At 46.5% G+C, this 15,539-nt stretch overlaps 1 protein-coding gene across 2 annotated transcripts; it reads right to left on the bottom strand.

Annotated features, from left to right (window-relative positions):
- Positions 1–167: 167 nt before the first annotated feature.
- Positions 168–9,350, bottom strand: LOC116161892 (lipase 1-like). Of its 2 annotated transcripts, none has more exons than XM_031475374.1 (8): positions 9,227–9,350; positions 1,387–1,588; positions 1,212–1,329; positions 917–1,163; positions 714–872; positions 579–663; positions 421–530; positions 168–359 (listed from the first exon to the last, which is right to left on the bottom strand). In XM_031475374.1, exons 1-8 carry the CDS (start codon positions 9,332–9,334, stop codon positions 210–212), a joined length of 1,179 nt encoding a protein of 392 aa, XP_031331234.1. In that variant the 5' UTR covers positions 9,335–9,350; the 3' UTR covers positions 168–209. The 2 variants fall into 2 exon arrangements, 1 of the variants encoding a protein (XP_031331234.1); XR_004143445.1 differs by having other exon boundaries at positions 232–359; positions 421–526.
- Between the last annotated feature and the right edge of the window lie 6,189 nt (positions 9,351–15,539).

Raw genomic sequence — 15,539 nt, forward strand, 5'->3', positions numbered from 1 at the left:
CCTTCCATCAATCATCGAATAGACATCACCGAATACGGTGTTTGTCGTGTATCTCTTTTTAGCTGTAAGATGGGTTGCCTAACCGTCGGGGTAGGTCATAGAATTTTTAACGTTTCTGATACAAACTTGGAATTGTAGATAAAAATGTTGAGTTTATTTCGATGTATCTATATAGCTAATTGCGTTATTGTAAGAATACTACACGTAATTTAATACTGTTTCATTAGATTAACAAGACGATCGTATAAAAGAATTTTCGAATCGATGCTCCACATGAAATCGATGTGATTGAAATTGTGGTACGGAACCTTAAATAGTCCAACGACGTTCGGCAATCTTTTGGCAAGAAGTTCATTGTCCTGCAAATAGTTCCTGTGTGTAACTCGAAAGCGACATCTACCAGACTATAGGCGTACTTACTTCTTTGGAAATCAAAGCGTCACCATCCGCGTAGTAGAGGGCGACAGGTGCCGTTACCATTTTCATGTCGTACTCCTCACTGGTATCGCCAGAAATGGGACCGAATCTACCTAATCGCACGATTTAAGACGAAAATATATGTAACTGGGATTACTCACGCGCCGCGAAGATGTCGTACAGGTGAGTCATCACGTTGAAGCTACTCCCCGACGGGTAGTAATTGAGCGCCTCTGGAAATAACGTCTGAATGAGACCGAAACTTTGTAAATGCAACGAGAAATAAATCAACTCACATAATTGAACTGCTCGTTGTTCCGTCCGACCACGGCGAATACCATACTCACGCAAAGCGAACGGGTTATCGCGCCCTTGCGACACAAGACCTGCCCCACCACCGACAGAATGCCACCTCGCGGGAATAACTCGTAAATTCCGTTTTCAGTTACCGCCCTCTGTAGACGAACTTAAGGTCGCGTTTCTACCGAAATCAACTTACCGATAGCAGCGGCACCAGTGACAGCAAAATTTGGGTGAGCGGAGTGACCGGTCGCGTGACGTATGCGGCGGCGGCGAGTGTGGTCGCGAGTCGCACCTTTTTATTGTACTCCGGCTTCAAGGAGCACATGATGAAGAAGGCGGACGCGCCGATCGAGTGCCCGATGAAGAACAGCGAGTTTTGCTTCGTGACCTTTAAGGCGTAGTCGACCGACGCGGGAAGGTCAAATACGCCGTGCTCGTGTATGCTGAAAGGTTAACTTCGGTTACGTTCGGACTGGCGGAACGCGACCTACCTGTAATTCCAAAAGTGCGCGTCGGTATCCGGATCGAGTGACCTGTGTTTTCTCGAAAAGAAGTTGCCTCTAGGATTACAAATCCATACGTCAAATCCGTTGTCGGCGAAGACATAGGCTGTAAAAACCTCGTTAATGAAATTGGGACGGTGAGGGGGGGGGGGGGTATACGTACGTAGATCTTTGTCGGCGCCGCGAAACAGCCACGTTTCCGACGACGCGAGCAGACCAGGGAAAAGTAGTAACACTCCACCGCCGTTGGGTTTGGTCTTCATCTTCTTTCCGCCGGAAATTCTATGCAGCGTAAGTATGTATCCATCTTCCGTCGTAACTTGATGCGACTCGCATAGAAAACCGAAACGGGAGGCTAGGGCTTCCTTTAACAGAGATTAATATTAGTAATTTTATACGTGTACCGCTTCATAGTGATAAAGAACGGAACTAAAATGCAATAGAATGAAGCGCTTTCAGATAAGAAGCGAGTGTAGAAGTAGATCAGACTCAAATCGCCACGGTGTTGCCGGTTCTAAACATCGTTCTTACGGAGCATGAGGGACGAATTTTCTACTATACCCTTATACATGTATAAAAAACGGGGGCGAAGTTTGGTTTGCGTCGGGTCCGTTTCAGTTTCCTGACTTCGCGACTATTTTAGGAAAAATTGGGTGGGAGAGAGAAATTCTTCGCTGAACTACAGACAGCCGCGTAATCGTACGTGAGATTTTTATTGCAAAAGTTGAAATGAATTGCCGCATTACAAAAGAAAACTGTGCCGCCAATTTGATGAAATTGTTGTCGTGTGTGCTTTTACATTCTTTGCGAGTTTCCATTTCGACCAAAACTAATATAAAGTGGCCTATTGATGCAAAAGGGGAACTTCGTTGTGTAGAGGTTGGCTGATTTATTTTCAACCGCGAATGTGCTGCATTCTTAATACGCGAGTGAACATTTTCTTTTGGGTTCCATCATTTGATCAACGTGATTGCGCTTAATTAGTTATGTAAGGCCGAACCTGGCTCAGTTTAAGGTTGCTCGCCATCTGGTGGTGACTTTAGAAAGTAGGTCAAGGTGAAGTTTAAAGTCGCGTGCCACGTGACGGTAAAGATGCTGCTCAATGGCATTCGCTTTCAAGGTTATCAGAGGTCAATGACTTTATTTTAGTGTCACCATATTTCACTTTCACGGTTACCAAAGGTCAACGACCCCATTTTTGTGAGGTGCCACATGACATAGGTCAATGTGAAGTTTAAAGATCGTTCGGCGGTGTACTTGGGAAGTAGGTCAAGGTAAAATACAGAGACCCGTTCGATCATTCACCGCTAATAATTTCCCCCTCTAGGTTGCCAAGTGATAATTTCGGATTGACCCCTAACCCTCTCCCTCTCTCCAAGACTATTAATGCGAGATGTAGATTCAAAACCTCGTTTTCCCGTCTGCCCCGGAAAATGCGTGCGATATTTACCCTTCGAATAATAAACGTGGAAAGTTGTCCTTCGCACTGTGAACTTCACTCTTTCGTAACCTTTATCTACTTTTATTGTGCTGAGCACTCATAACCAAAGCAAGTGATAGCCAGGTAGGGATACTCTAAAATAAACTCGATGTATAATTTCAGAAGGCTAAATTCGGGTGCCATCAAAGTTATCTAGATCTTCTCCCGACGAGGAATCTCAAAGGTTGCTCACCGTTCAAAGTTCAAAAGTTGCTCGTCGTTCAAACTTCAAAGGTTGGTCACCGTTCAAAGTTCAAAGTTTACTCGCCGCTCAAAGTCAAAATAATTCTAGTGCAAACCTAAAGCAATTCTGTCATTCTATTCAGTACAAAAGATACCTACCCAAAATGCCTTTAAAAGTAGAACCCGAGAAAGGTCTAATTATTCCAGTGCCCGAGTTCAAAAGGATTAGGAAATTTCAAAACGAATTCCGAGATGAGTGGGTTCAGAGACGTTGATAAATCTTTACAAAAAATGGCCACAGCAGGGCAGGTTGATTTGAGGTATCTGGCAAATAGGCAATTTCTGACGATTTCATTGGTTACCAGAAGTTCGCTGATTGGTAGGTAGAATAGATTCGAACCGTCGACGGGCGTAGTTTCAAAAAAATGGGGGGAATTGGTTGGTACAGGAGTAACCGTGGGGCATTACGCGTGAAACCGCGATAAAAATATGCTGAACTCTCGTCGCGTCGCGCGGTTGAAAAAAGTCTAATGCAATCAACCGAAACACTGTGCTGAGTTGAAATCTTTGATGAAAAAGTTCAGTTTAATTCGGATCGTACTGCAAGAAGTCAGGTTAATCGTCCTGTAAAGTGCACGGGGAGTTTTTTTGGATCGTGAAAGAATTTACGTGCATATAAAAAAAGGGTTTGCTAGAGTTTTTTTTCGTTAAAATGTGCATAATCAAATTTCTTGGTGGCTTTCCTGCGAGGAACAAATTGGACATAACTATTAATATTTCGTAGGAGAGAATTTTAAACGACTTTAATGCGAAAAAGGCGGTCGATGTGGAAAAAGCAGTCGTTACGAAAAAGGGGACCGATGGAATATGCGACAGGTGTCCCTTCCCCTCTCGGGTGTACAAGACGGTCGACACGAAAAAGGTCGCCTATGCCAATCGGCGGTTGATGCGGAAAAGGCGGTCCATACAAAAAAGCCGGTCCAAGGAAGATGCGACAGGTACCCCCCCCCCTCACGGGTGTAAGAGGTGATCGATAGGAAAACGCGGTCGACACAAAAAAAGACGTCCCACAGAAGATGCGAGAGGTTTCCCTTCCCCTCTCAGGAGTACAAGGCGGTCGATACGAAAAAGGCTGTCGTCATGAAAAAGGCCGCCTATGCAAATGGTGTCCCTTCCGTTCTCGGGTGGTCTACCTACCAATCAGCGAACTTCTGGTAACCAATGAGATCATCAGAAATTGTCTAATTGCCAGATACCTCAAATCATCATGCCCTGCTCACTGCTGTGGCCAATTTTTTGTAAAGATTTTCATTCAATACCAACGTCTCTGAACCCAATGGAAACTCATCTTTGAATTCGTTTTGAAATTTCCGAATTTCTTTTGAGCTCGGGCTCTGGAATAATTAGAACTTTCTCGGGATGCACTTTTAAAGGCATTTTGAATACATTTGGAATGATGTTTTGAGTTCATAAATCACATTGGAGGGCGTTTTGGGTATTTTTTGTACTGAATTAGAATGTTGCAGAACTCCTTTAGGTTTGCACTTTTGACTTTGAACGGCGACCAACCATTGAACTTTGAACGACGAGCAATTTTTGAACTTTGAACGGTGAGCAACCTTTGAACTTCCTTGTCGGGAGAAGATCTAGATAACCGTCACGTGACACGCGACTTTAAACTACATTTTGACCTACTTTAGAAAGTACTTAGAAGACATTAGAAGACTTTAGAGTCAACACCATGTGGCAAACAACCTTAAACTGAGCCAGGTTCGGCCTTACATACTAATTAAGCGCGATCACGCTGACCAAATGATGGAACCCAAAAGAAAATGTTCGCTCGCGTATTAAGAATGAAGCACATCCGCGGTTGAAAATAAATCAGTTAACCTGTCGATTCCTTTACAGTTTACACAACGCAGTTTTCGTTCCTCTTTTGCATCAATAGGCCACTTTATATTAGTTTTGTTCTTAATGTCAACTCGCAAAGAATTTAACAGCACACACGACAACAATTTCATCAAATTGACGGCACAGTTTTCTTTTGTAATGTGGCAATTAATTTCAACTTTTGCAATAAAAATCTCAAGTACGATTACGCGGCTGTTTACATATTCCGTCTACCTCGATTACACGAATTCGTCTTGAAACTTTCAAATGTTGCGCGATTTAAAATGGCGCGCTCGACTTACATACCCCGCGTAAGGTATTGAAGGTTCAGCAAAGAATTTCTCCCTCCCACCCAATTGATCTTCCCCCTCTCGGGTGTACAAAGGCAGACGATACGGAAAAACGCTCGATACGAAAAAGGCGGCACATGGAAGGTGCAAATGGCGTCCCTTCCGTGTACAAGGCGGTCGATACGAATAAGGTGGTCGGTACGGAAAATGCTGTCGATATGAAAAAGGCGGCCTCTGGATGATGCGAGAGGTGTTCCTTCCCCTCTCAGGTGTACAAGGCGGTCTACGCTAATCGGCGGTTGACGCGGAAAAGGCGGTTCATACGAAAATGTCGGTCCATGGAAGATGCGAAAGGTGTACAATGCGGTCGATCTTTATTTTGCCTAGGTTTTTACTTTCACTTTTGCATATTTTCAGCATTCGTTCGGCGTTAAAATAGGGTTGTTATTAACCTACCACCAAAAAGTAACTTATTCTTTGCTACCACGCAAAAGTGAAACCGAGCCGTAGGCGAGTTCGGCACATACCTAGGAAGTTTAAAGGTATAGGTGGTAAGCCCGATCTATTCTGCCTAGGTTTTTGTGCTTTTACGATCACGGGCCCGAAGCGAGTTTGGAACAAACCTAGGTAGTTTAAAGGTGTAGGTGGAGTGTCCGATCTTCATTCTGCCTAGGTTTGTACTGAACTCGTCTTCGGCTCGCTCAGCACTTTTGTTAAGATCACGAGCCGAAGGCGAGTTCGGCACAAACCTAGGCAGTTTAAATGTATAGCTGGGAAGTCTGATCTCTATTCTGCCTAGGTTATAATGCTTTTAAGATCACGAGCCGGAAGCGAGTTTGAAACAAACCTGGGTATTTGAAGGGTGTAGGTGGAGTGTCTGATCTCCATTATGCCTAAGCTTGTGCTGAACTCGCCGTCGGCTCGCTCAGCACCGCTTTTATGACCACTAGTTGGAGGCGAGTTCGTAACAAACCTAGGCAGTTCAAAGGTATAGGTGGTAAGTCCGATCTCTATTCTGCCTAGGATATACAGCTTTTGCGATCACGAGCCGGAAGCGAGTTTGGAACAAACCTAGGCAATTTAAAGGTGGAGGTGGAGTGTCCGATCTATATTTTTCCTAGGTTTGTACTGAACTCGCCTACAGTTCACTCAGCACTGCTTTTACGATCACGAGCCGAAGGCGAGTTCGGCACAAACCTAGGCAGTTCAAATATATAGGTGGTAAGTCCGATCTCTATTTTGCCTAGGTTATACTGCTTTTGCGATCCCGATCCCGAAGCGAGTTTGGAACAAACCTAGGTAGTTTAAAGGTGGAGGTGGAGTGTCCGATCTCCATTTTACCTAGGTTTGTACTGTACTCTCCTTTGGCTCGCTCAGCACTGTTTTTACAATCATAAGCCGAAAGCGAGTTCGGAACAAACCTAGGTAGTTTAAAGGTGTAGGTTGCCGATCTATATTTTTCCTAGGTTTGTACTGAACTCGCCTACGGCTCACTCAGCACTGCCTTTACGATCACGAGCCGGAGGCGAGTTCGGCACAAACCTAGGCAGTTCAAAGGTATAGGTGGTAAGTCCGATCTCTATTTTGCCTAGGTTATACTGGTTTTGCGATCCCGATCCCGAAGCGAGTTTGGAACAAACCTAGGTAGTTTAAAGGTGGAGGTGGAGTGTCCGATCTCCATTTTACCTAGGTTTGTACTGTACTCTCCTTCGGCTCGCTCAGCACTGTTTTTACAATCATAAGCCGAAAGCGAGTTCGGAACAAACCTAGGTAGTTTAAAGGTGTAGGTTGCTGATCTATATTTTTCCTAGGTTTGTACTGAACTCGCCTACGGCTCCCTCAGCACTGCCTTTACGATCACGAGCCGAAGGCGAGTTCGGCACAAACCTAGGCAGTTCAAAGGTATAGGTGGTAAGTCCGATCTCTATTCTGCCTAGGACATACTGCTTTTGCGATCACGAGCCGGAAGCGAGTTCGGAACAAACCTAGGTAGTTTAAAGGTGTAGGTGGCTGATCTATATTTTTCCTAGGTTTGTACTGAACTCGCCTACGGCTCACTCAGCACTGCCTTTACGATCACGAGCCGAAGGCGAGTTCGGCACAAACCTAGGCAGTTCAAAGGTATAGGTGGTAAGTCCGATCTCTATTCTGCCTAGGATATACTGCGTTTGCGATCACGAGCCGGAAGCGAATTTGGAACAAACCTAGGCAATTTAAAGGTGTAGGTGGAGTGTCCGATCTATATTTTTCCTAGGTTTGTACTGAACTCGCCTACAGTTCACTCAGCACTGCTTTTACGATCACGAGCCGAAGGCGAGTTCGGCACAAGCCTAGGCAGTTCAAAGGTATAGGTGGTAAGTCCGATCTCTATTTTGCCTATGTTATACTGCTTTTGCGATCCCGATCCCGAAGCGAGTTTGGAACAAACCTTGGTAGTTTAAAGGTGGAGGTGGAGTGTCCGATCTCCATTCTGCCTAGGTTAGTATTAAACTCGCCTTCGGCTCGCTCAGCACTGCTTTTACGACCACGAGCCGGAAGCGAGTTTGAAACAAACCTAGGCAGAAAAATGGTCTGGTGTGATAAGTCAGAGTGTCGAGAAAAAGAAATCGGTGGAAAATCCTGGACCTCGCCTTTTTTTAGCGCATTTTTTAAAAATTAAAAAAAAATGTGCTATTGTTTGCGTCTGTTCCGTCCGTCTGTTCTGCCATTTTGAACTACTTCTAGGAGAATGGTCCTAGAGTCCTGGAATTTTTTGCAGTAGGTAGCCTATACCTTGAAGGTGTGCCAGACGGCCATCAAATTTCGGTCTAAAAGGGGGGCCCCCTCACGAATTGTGAGATGCTATTTTTGAAAGTAAAACGTGCATAACTTTTACATACGACAACCAATTTGGTCTCAGTGTCAGTCTCAGTTAAACTTTTGTAAATTGGGGGGGAGGGGAGGGTAAACACATGTTCTACCCTTCATGGTATTCTAATGGAAGGTCTCATCGAAATAAATTGGGATCTACAAACTATAACTTTTCCGTGCGACTGTTTTTCGAGATAAGTGAGCGAGGGAGCCTGAGGGGGGGGGGGGTTAAAAATTAATTTAATCTCTCATTGTATTCTAATTAAAGGTCTCAACGAAAGGAACCGTTTTCTACCAACTACTGCCCTTGTTTCTGTCTTATCAAAGTACGGGGTGGAGGGTGAGGCGGAGGGGGTGAGTGGGACTAGTTTTATCCTTCATGGTACTCTAATGAAAGGTCTCAACGAAAGGAAGTAATTTCTATCAACCATAGCCCTCGTCCTCGACCTCTTATCGTGATCGGGTATAGTCCCTTATACCTCAACAACGGATTGTCGGAAGAGGGTACTCTCAAAGGGCGATTGAGGCGTTTGCAAGAAGTATATCCATTGGTGATGTCAAAACAAAAGCTATTTCGGTTAAAAAAATGCGCTTTCTCTGCCCAAGAGTTGTGCACAATTTACACTTGTTCACTCCCGTTTAGGGAGGCAGGACCGTACCACCCTTTTTGATGTGTCTGAACAAAAATTAACATTTGCAACCATTGGTGTATTTGAACAGGGAAGAGTTTTATTACTTTAAGAGTGTTGTCGTCGACTATTGTTTAAATAATTAAATATAAATAAATCAAAGTAGAAAGCCAATTTCGTAATGCCGCCTATTTCACCAACCCTACATCATGTAGGTACGTACCACTCACATAAATTACATGTTTTTTTTGGGTTGTGCAACTAAATAAACTGAAATTATGAAATATTCTTCAAGTCGATAACCTTAATTAAATTTCACCAACAAGTGTAATTGTGCTATTCCAAATGAATGTCGGCAATTAGCGTCGTTACATGATTTAGTTTTAATGAATGAATTTAACCTAATTGCTGTAGGTATAGGTGGAACTCGCCGCCGCCGCCGGTTCGATACAAACGCACCTAATTAGAAAACACGCACATAGTTTTATGGAACAATAAAAGAGTAACGGTTCGTTAGATCAAAGGAAAAATGTACACAATGTCCGAAGGTGTATCAGCGCTTATAGTCATCATCCATTTATTTTATTAAAGAACCGTTAGAATTCGACAAACAACAACAACAACCGCAATACGAAAATATTTCGCGTTGCGACAAAAAGGAAAACAATGGCGAAAACTCACCGGTCCACCGTCCGAATTCTTCGCGCCCTCGATTTTCCAATTGCCCGCATTTTTCGGCGACTGCACGAGCAGCAGGGCGACGCACAGCGCCAGACGCTCGAAATTCATCACTTCCTTCGCCCAACGTCTAACACCAATTGAATTCTCGACATCGGTTAATAATTCTTCTCGCCTAACCACCCACCCACCCGTCCGCCGAAAAATTAGCCCCGCTTCGAGTGGATGTTTGCAGAACGCGACCCAATAAAATACAAAAGATGACGATAGCGCAGTTGGCGAGTGTGGCGTGTTGGTTTTTTTTTTAATTGCGTGCGCTATCGAAAGTCAGTTCTTGCACAATTATAATTGCGTATACGAGCGTAACATAAAAAAAAAGGTGCTTTGATTGGTGCAAGTGGAGACTATTCGGTATTCAGCCGCCGGTTCTGAGGACTTGCTAATTATCGGAATTAAGGAGAGGCTATTTAAATTTAAAAAAGTACCTACCAAAAGAAGGAGAAGGATCCTTACAAAATGTGCACACTTTTTGCACAGTTATAGGGACGCTTTAATTTTTCGTTTGCACACCTCTGTAATCAAAAGAAAATTTGGGGTGGTCATATTCACGATAGCCTTGAGAGGTTCCACCCTGTATATACAACTTACGACGATACATACATTTTTGAGAGTTGGCAACCACGCAATTTCTAGGTGTGGAAAAGCTGCCTGCGCCACCTAGAAAGCACGAACGTGGATTACGTTTGGCATCTTGTCTTGAATGGCGGTAGTGAACGCGTCGCTCCATAAATGTTTGTTGTTATTTTGTGTTATTTAATGCAAGTAGTAATCTTTGCATTCCTTTATATCGTATTTGTGTTTTGTATGCCGCATTTTATATTTTTTGTGTGTTTCAATCTTTGTTTTGGAAATTTACTTGGTTTAACCGCAATCCATAATCACATATGTGATACCGTTACGCTATTGTTTGTAATTGTTTACGTTTTTGGTGTAATGCTTGCTTAATTATGTTTATTGATGTTGATTACTTGGTCTTGTCCCTGAAGTTACATTCATATAAGTCGTTTGTTACTAACAATTTTCTCCGTGAATGAAGCAGTCACGGGGGTGGTAAAAACTGTAGTCAAAATTGAATCACGACACCTATTTCCGTGATTGTCTTCGGCATTCAAAGGCTCGAAACCTCGAAACCAGGGTCGGGTTACCCATCTTGCAGGAGCGGGATTACGCTAATCAAAGCTCTTCAGTTTAGAATCTATGTGCGATAAATGTGTGGCGATTCAATAATTTCCACATACCTTGTTTTTAGTTAAATTTGCCTACTAGGCCATGTAATTTTCCATCTTGCTTTTAACAAAAGGACTTTATTGCACCAAAGTGGAGCCACATCCTGTGTATTTCACCCTCTCTTAGAATCTTGGTACCTGCTTACCTGCCCCATTATTCCCAAAACTTGTTTTTAACCTATTTGTTACCTCTTGAAGTCTACATGCTACTTTTTGTATTGTTATAATTTTATGTTACGCATTCACATCATTACAAACAATTAATTTTACTACACAATTTAATATTAATTTGTCGGCTTGTTTTTTTATTGGTAAGTTCTTTTTTCCCAGCCTATGTCTATTTTTATTCGGTGAACTACCATTTTCAACGTTTATTTTTGCAATGTAATTTATTTTGACTTAAATTTCCAAGCTTTTACTATCATAATAATCACGATAATTATTAAACAAACTTTTCACGATTTGAGTTTTATTTAACGTTCCTCCCCTACCGTGCTTCAGGTCATAACGTTATCTACAACTAACGTAAGGGCGCCCTGCCTTAGATGTTTGATCACGTGCCACTTTTCAAATTTAAGCGAGATCTTGTTTAGTTTTGGAGGGATGGCTATTATTAAACGTTGCCGGGTTGACTTTATTTCCGAGTTCTTGTAGTGTGAAGTTAACGTAGAACCTGGGGGTTAAGTACACTACAGCCTTAATAAAACAACTAAGCAAGTAAAAGACAAAACGATTGAGGCGATTTAGAAACTGAGCCATCTGCCAGAGTCTACGTCAAGCCACCTTCGTGCCGAGGACAGAGATTTTCGCAGCATTTCCAAGGAAGAAAGCAAAAAAGCTGAAAATTTCCATGGCAAAGCACGCCATGTTACCGGGCGGGGTAACGTAAGTGGCAAACGGAGGTTGAAAACGTATATTACACAATATTTACAAATAATACAGAGGATATATGTACATATATAAGATCGCTTCTGGCACGTGGGATGGCGCCGGACTTGACTACGGTCAAGCCGGGAAGTGATGGCGTGCGGAGACGGTACTTGAGCCCAAGCGACCAGCCTCAGTCGCTTGTGTAGGGTAAGGTAGGCTTGCCCAGGCACAAGTGAAGTTCCCCTGTCGGTGCGCTGCTTATAAACGATTTCCGGTAGAGGCGTCTGGCGACGCGGCCAATAGGGCGCTAGTGGATGGTGGGGTGGAAGTTGCAACCCCTCTCCTAGTCGTCGTAACAGTATCCCCCCCCTGTAAAGGGGTTGCGACGGCGGGGTGCAGGCGCTGTAGCAAACGGCGGTGACGGGGTTGTCGTTGGTTCCGTGGTGGCGTCGGTGAAATGATTCTTGGCGGAAGTTCCGGTACTGGTGCCGGGGTGGGTTGGTTGGGTGCGGGGCGTAGATCGTGTACGTGCACCTTTACCAGTTCGTTTCCTCGCCTTATCCAGTACGCGTTTGTGCCCGCCAGCGCTTCGATGGTGTAGGGACCTGTGTACTTCATGTGAAAGTTCCCGGAGTGTTGGTCCCTGGATCTTTCCATCACTCCGTCGCCTACTTGGTACTGGGTGCGGGCTGGCCCGTAGTTCGCGTACCGGCTGCGGGATCGTGCCTGGTTCCTGTGCACCGTCTGTACGACCTCCTCTCGGGCTTCTCCTGTCGGTGGAGGTGGTCGATCCCTGGCTTTCCACTCTCCTGGCCTGGGTAGGTCGTAGCCTAGCAGCGCGTGGCTCGGCGTGAGTCCAGTAGCGGCGTTTCTCCTCGTACGTAACGTGAACATGACAATGGGTAGTACGGCCGCCCAGGCGCTGGGGCTTTGTCCCACCAGATGAGTGCGGAGGCCCTTTTTGATTTCTTGGTTCCGGCGTTCGACGGGGTTCGCCTGCGGATGCCATATGGGCGTCGTCCAGTGAATTGCTCCCCACTTCCGAAGTGCCGCGTCCCATGTCACTGATGTGAATTGCGGTCCGTTGTCTGAGATGATCGCTCTCGGGAAACCATAGCGTGCGAATACCTCGTGTTCCAGGATTCTGACCACTGTTGGAGCGACTGCTTCCTTTACTGGAAATGCCTCCACCCACATGCTGAAGAGGTCCGTGATCACGACTATCTGGCGGTAGCCTGTAGGTGTGGCGTCGTAGGGGCCCATCAAGTCTACGGAAACCGCTTCCCAGGGTCGTGTGGGTTTGCGCGGGCGTACGGTGGCGTCCTGGACCGGGCCTCTTTTGACTGCCGCGCAAATCCAACATGCTCGTACATAATTCCGCACCGTGTCTCCCAGTTTCGCCCAATGGTAATGTGTCATTATGGCCCGTTCCGTTTCTTCGGCTCCTGGGTGTCCAGCTGTGGCTGCGTTGTGGTACGCTTCTAGTACCGCTGGTTGAAGGCTGCAGGGGACTACGAGTAGGTTCCCTTGGGGTGCTTTGCGGTAGAGGTAACCGTTGTCCACCGTGTAATCCCGGTTGAACCTTGCTTGTGCTGGTGTCGCTGGTCCTTCCTGCTGTATCCTGTGCCAGGTGCGTACCAGAACGATGGCGTTTTCGTTTGTCTTTTGGCACTCCTTCACATGGTCCGCCAAATTGGCCACTTCCACTGCCGCGATTACCGGGGTGCTGTTGGTTTGTTTGGACTCGTGTGTGGTCGTGGGTGGCAGCATGCGGTTTACGTCTTCTGCCGTGGCTTCTTCGGCTTCTTCTGCTGATGGGTGGCGGGACAGGTGGTCTGGAAGCTCGTTTTCTTTCCCCGGACAGTGGACCACATCAAATGTAAATTCTTGGAGCCGTAATGCCCAACGAGTTAGCTTGCTCTTTTCGTCTTTTGTGCGATCCAGCCACAGGAGAGCGCGGCTGTCTGTCTTCAACGTAAAACGTCTATCTTCCAGATATGGCCGGTATCGTTTAATGGCCCACACTACTGCCAAGCACTCCTGTTCGTTGATATGGTAGCGTCTCTGCGCGTGGTTAAGTTTGGCACTGGCGTAGCTGATAATTTTTTTCTCTCCGGGGTGGGGTTCTTGAAAGAGTACGGCCGCAATCCCGTTTTCGCTGGCGTCGGTTTGCAGCACGAATGGAGTGGCGAAGTCCGGACGGCTGAGTTGGAGTGGTTTGCTAAGTGCTGCTTTTAACTGGCTAAAGGCGACGTCGGCTGCCGCTGTCCATCGGAAAGGGGTGTTCTTTGTTAGTAAGTTATCCAACGGTGCTTGTAATTCGGCACACCGGGGCACGTACTCTCGTAGCCAGTTGGTCAATCCTAGAAAACTTCTTAGCTTCTTCCTCGAGGTGGGCCGGTCTGCGGTCCGGATTGCTTCGATGTGTTCCTGGCACGGGCGGTTCCCGTTCGCCGTGATGTTGTGGCCCAGGTATTGGATCGTTTGCACCCCGAAGCGACACTTTTCGAGGGACAAGCGGAGTTTGTGGCGTTGCAGTCGTTCCAGCACGAGGTGTAGATGTTTGAGGTGCTCGTCCCAGGAGTCTGAGTAGATTATTATGTCATCCAGGTATACCATGACGAATTTCCGTAAATACCCGGCGAGAACGTCCTGGGTCATTAGCTTCTGGAACGTAGCAGGTGCATTCTTGAGCCCGAACGGCATTACTTTGAATTGATAACTCGCTCCATCAGGGGTTGAAAACGCGGTGAGATGTCGGGATTCCGTCTCTAGCGGCACCTGCCAGTAGCCTGATTTGAGATCCAGGCTGGAAAAAACTTTGGCCGTCCCCAGGTCTCGGAGGGTCTCCTGTATGACTGGCAGGTTGGTGCTCTCGTCTTTTGTGATGGCGTTTAGACGACGGTAGTCGATGCAGAATCTCGGGCGGCCGTCTTTTTTCTGAATTATGACGATGGGCGAGCAATATTCGGACGTGCTGGGCTCGATCACCTGCGCTGCTAACATAGCTTCCACTTCATCCGCGATGACCTTCTTTTTGTTTGGCGAATGTCGATATGGCGGAAGTCGGAAGGGCGTTGTTTTGGTGACTCGGATGCGATGTGTGGTGGATGCTGTTGTTGTGGGCGTTGCAGGATCGGCCAGTGTGCTACCGAAAGTTTCCAGCAGTGTGGCCAGGCGTCGATCGAGTGGTGGTTGGAACCCGTGCTTGACTCCGGCGAAGTTTATGGAGTCGCTCGTTGTTGGGCCGCGGTTCGGAGCTTGGTCCCAGTGTGTTGTCTGCCTTGTATGGGTTCCCCAGTGGATGCACGCTCTCTCGTAATCCAGCACCGCTCGATGTTCTTGGAGCCACTTCTGTCCCAAGATCATGGGCACGACAAGGTTTGGTGTCACCAGGAAGTCGTCCGATTCTTGCTTGTCGTTGAGCGTGTACTCGACTCTGGATGTGCCGATGACTTCCAGCTGATGGCGGGGATTCGCTAGGCCGGCTGTTTGGTGGTTGCTATGGTGGATTTTCCACGCGAGCTCCTTCTGGATGAAGTTATGGGATGATCCGGAGTCGAGGAGAGCTCTTACGCTTTTTCCGCGTACCTTGACTGCCAGCGTTGGTAGGTTGGGTCGGGTCGCAGTCTGGATTAGGTGGACGGCCGGGCATTGTTCCCGACCGCTGCCCCGTTTCCCTGGTCTCGGCGGCGGGTCAGTACTGGGCAGTCTCGGTGGAAGTGATATTCCGGGCAGTGGTGGCACTTTGGTGTGTTGGGAGGTCTGTCGGCGGGGGTTGGTGGCGATGGTCTGGGTTGGTTGTTTCGAGGTAGCGCTTTGTTGCAGTTTTCGATTTCCTCGGCGTGACGCACCAAGTCGAGGAGTGAAGTGGGTGTTGTGGTTAAAAAGGCTACTCTAATGCGTGGGTGCAGCAGGTTTCTCAGTAGCTCGAGGTGCTCGCCGATCGGGATCTTCAGCCGTTTTGCTAGCTGTGCCTTCCTCTGGAGGAATTGCTGCGGCGACTCTGCTCCTTGTTCTCGGCCGAAGAATTCTGATTGCATCTTCCCGCGAATCTTGCTGCTGTCGTATTTTTCGCGGGTGTAGTTCTTTAGGTCGTTGTATGTCGGTGAAAATGCCTCGTAACTGTTCCACCATTTCGCAGCCTCCCCTTTTAGTTG

This window comes from Photinus pyralis, unplaced genomic scaffold (assembly GCF_008802855.1).
Source record: "Photinus pyralis isolate 1611_PpyrPB1 unplaced genomic scaffold, Ppyr1.3 Ppyr1.4_LG10, whole genome shotgun sequence".
Taxonomy (NCBI): Eukaryota; Metazoa; Arthropoda; class Insecta; order Coleoptera; family Lampyridae; genus Photinus; species Photinus pyralis.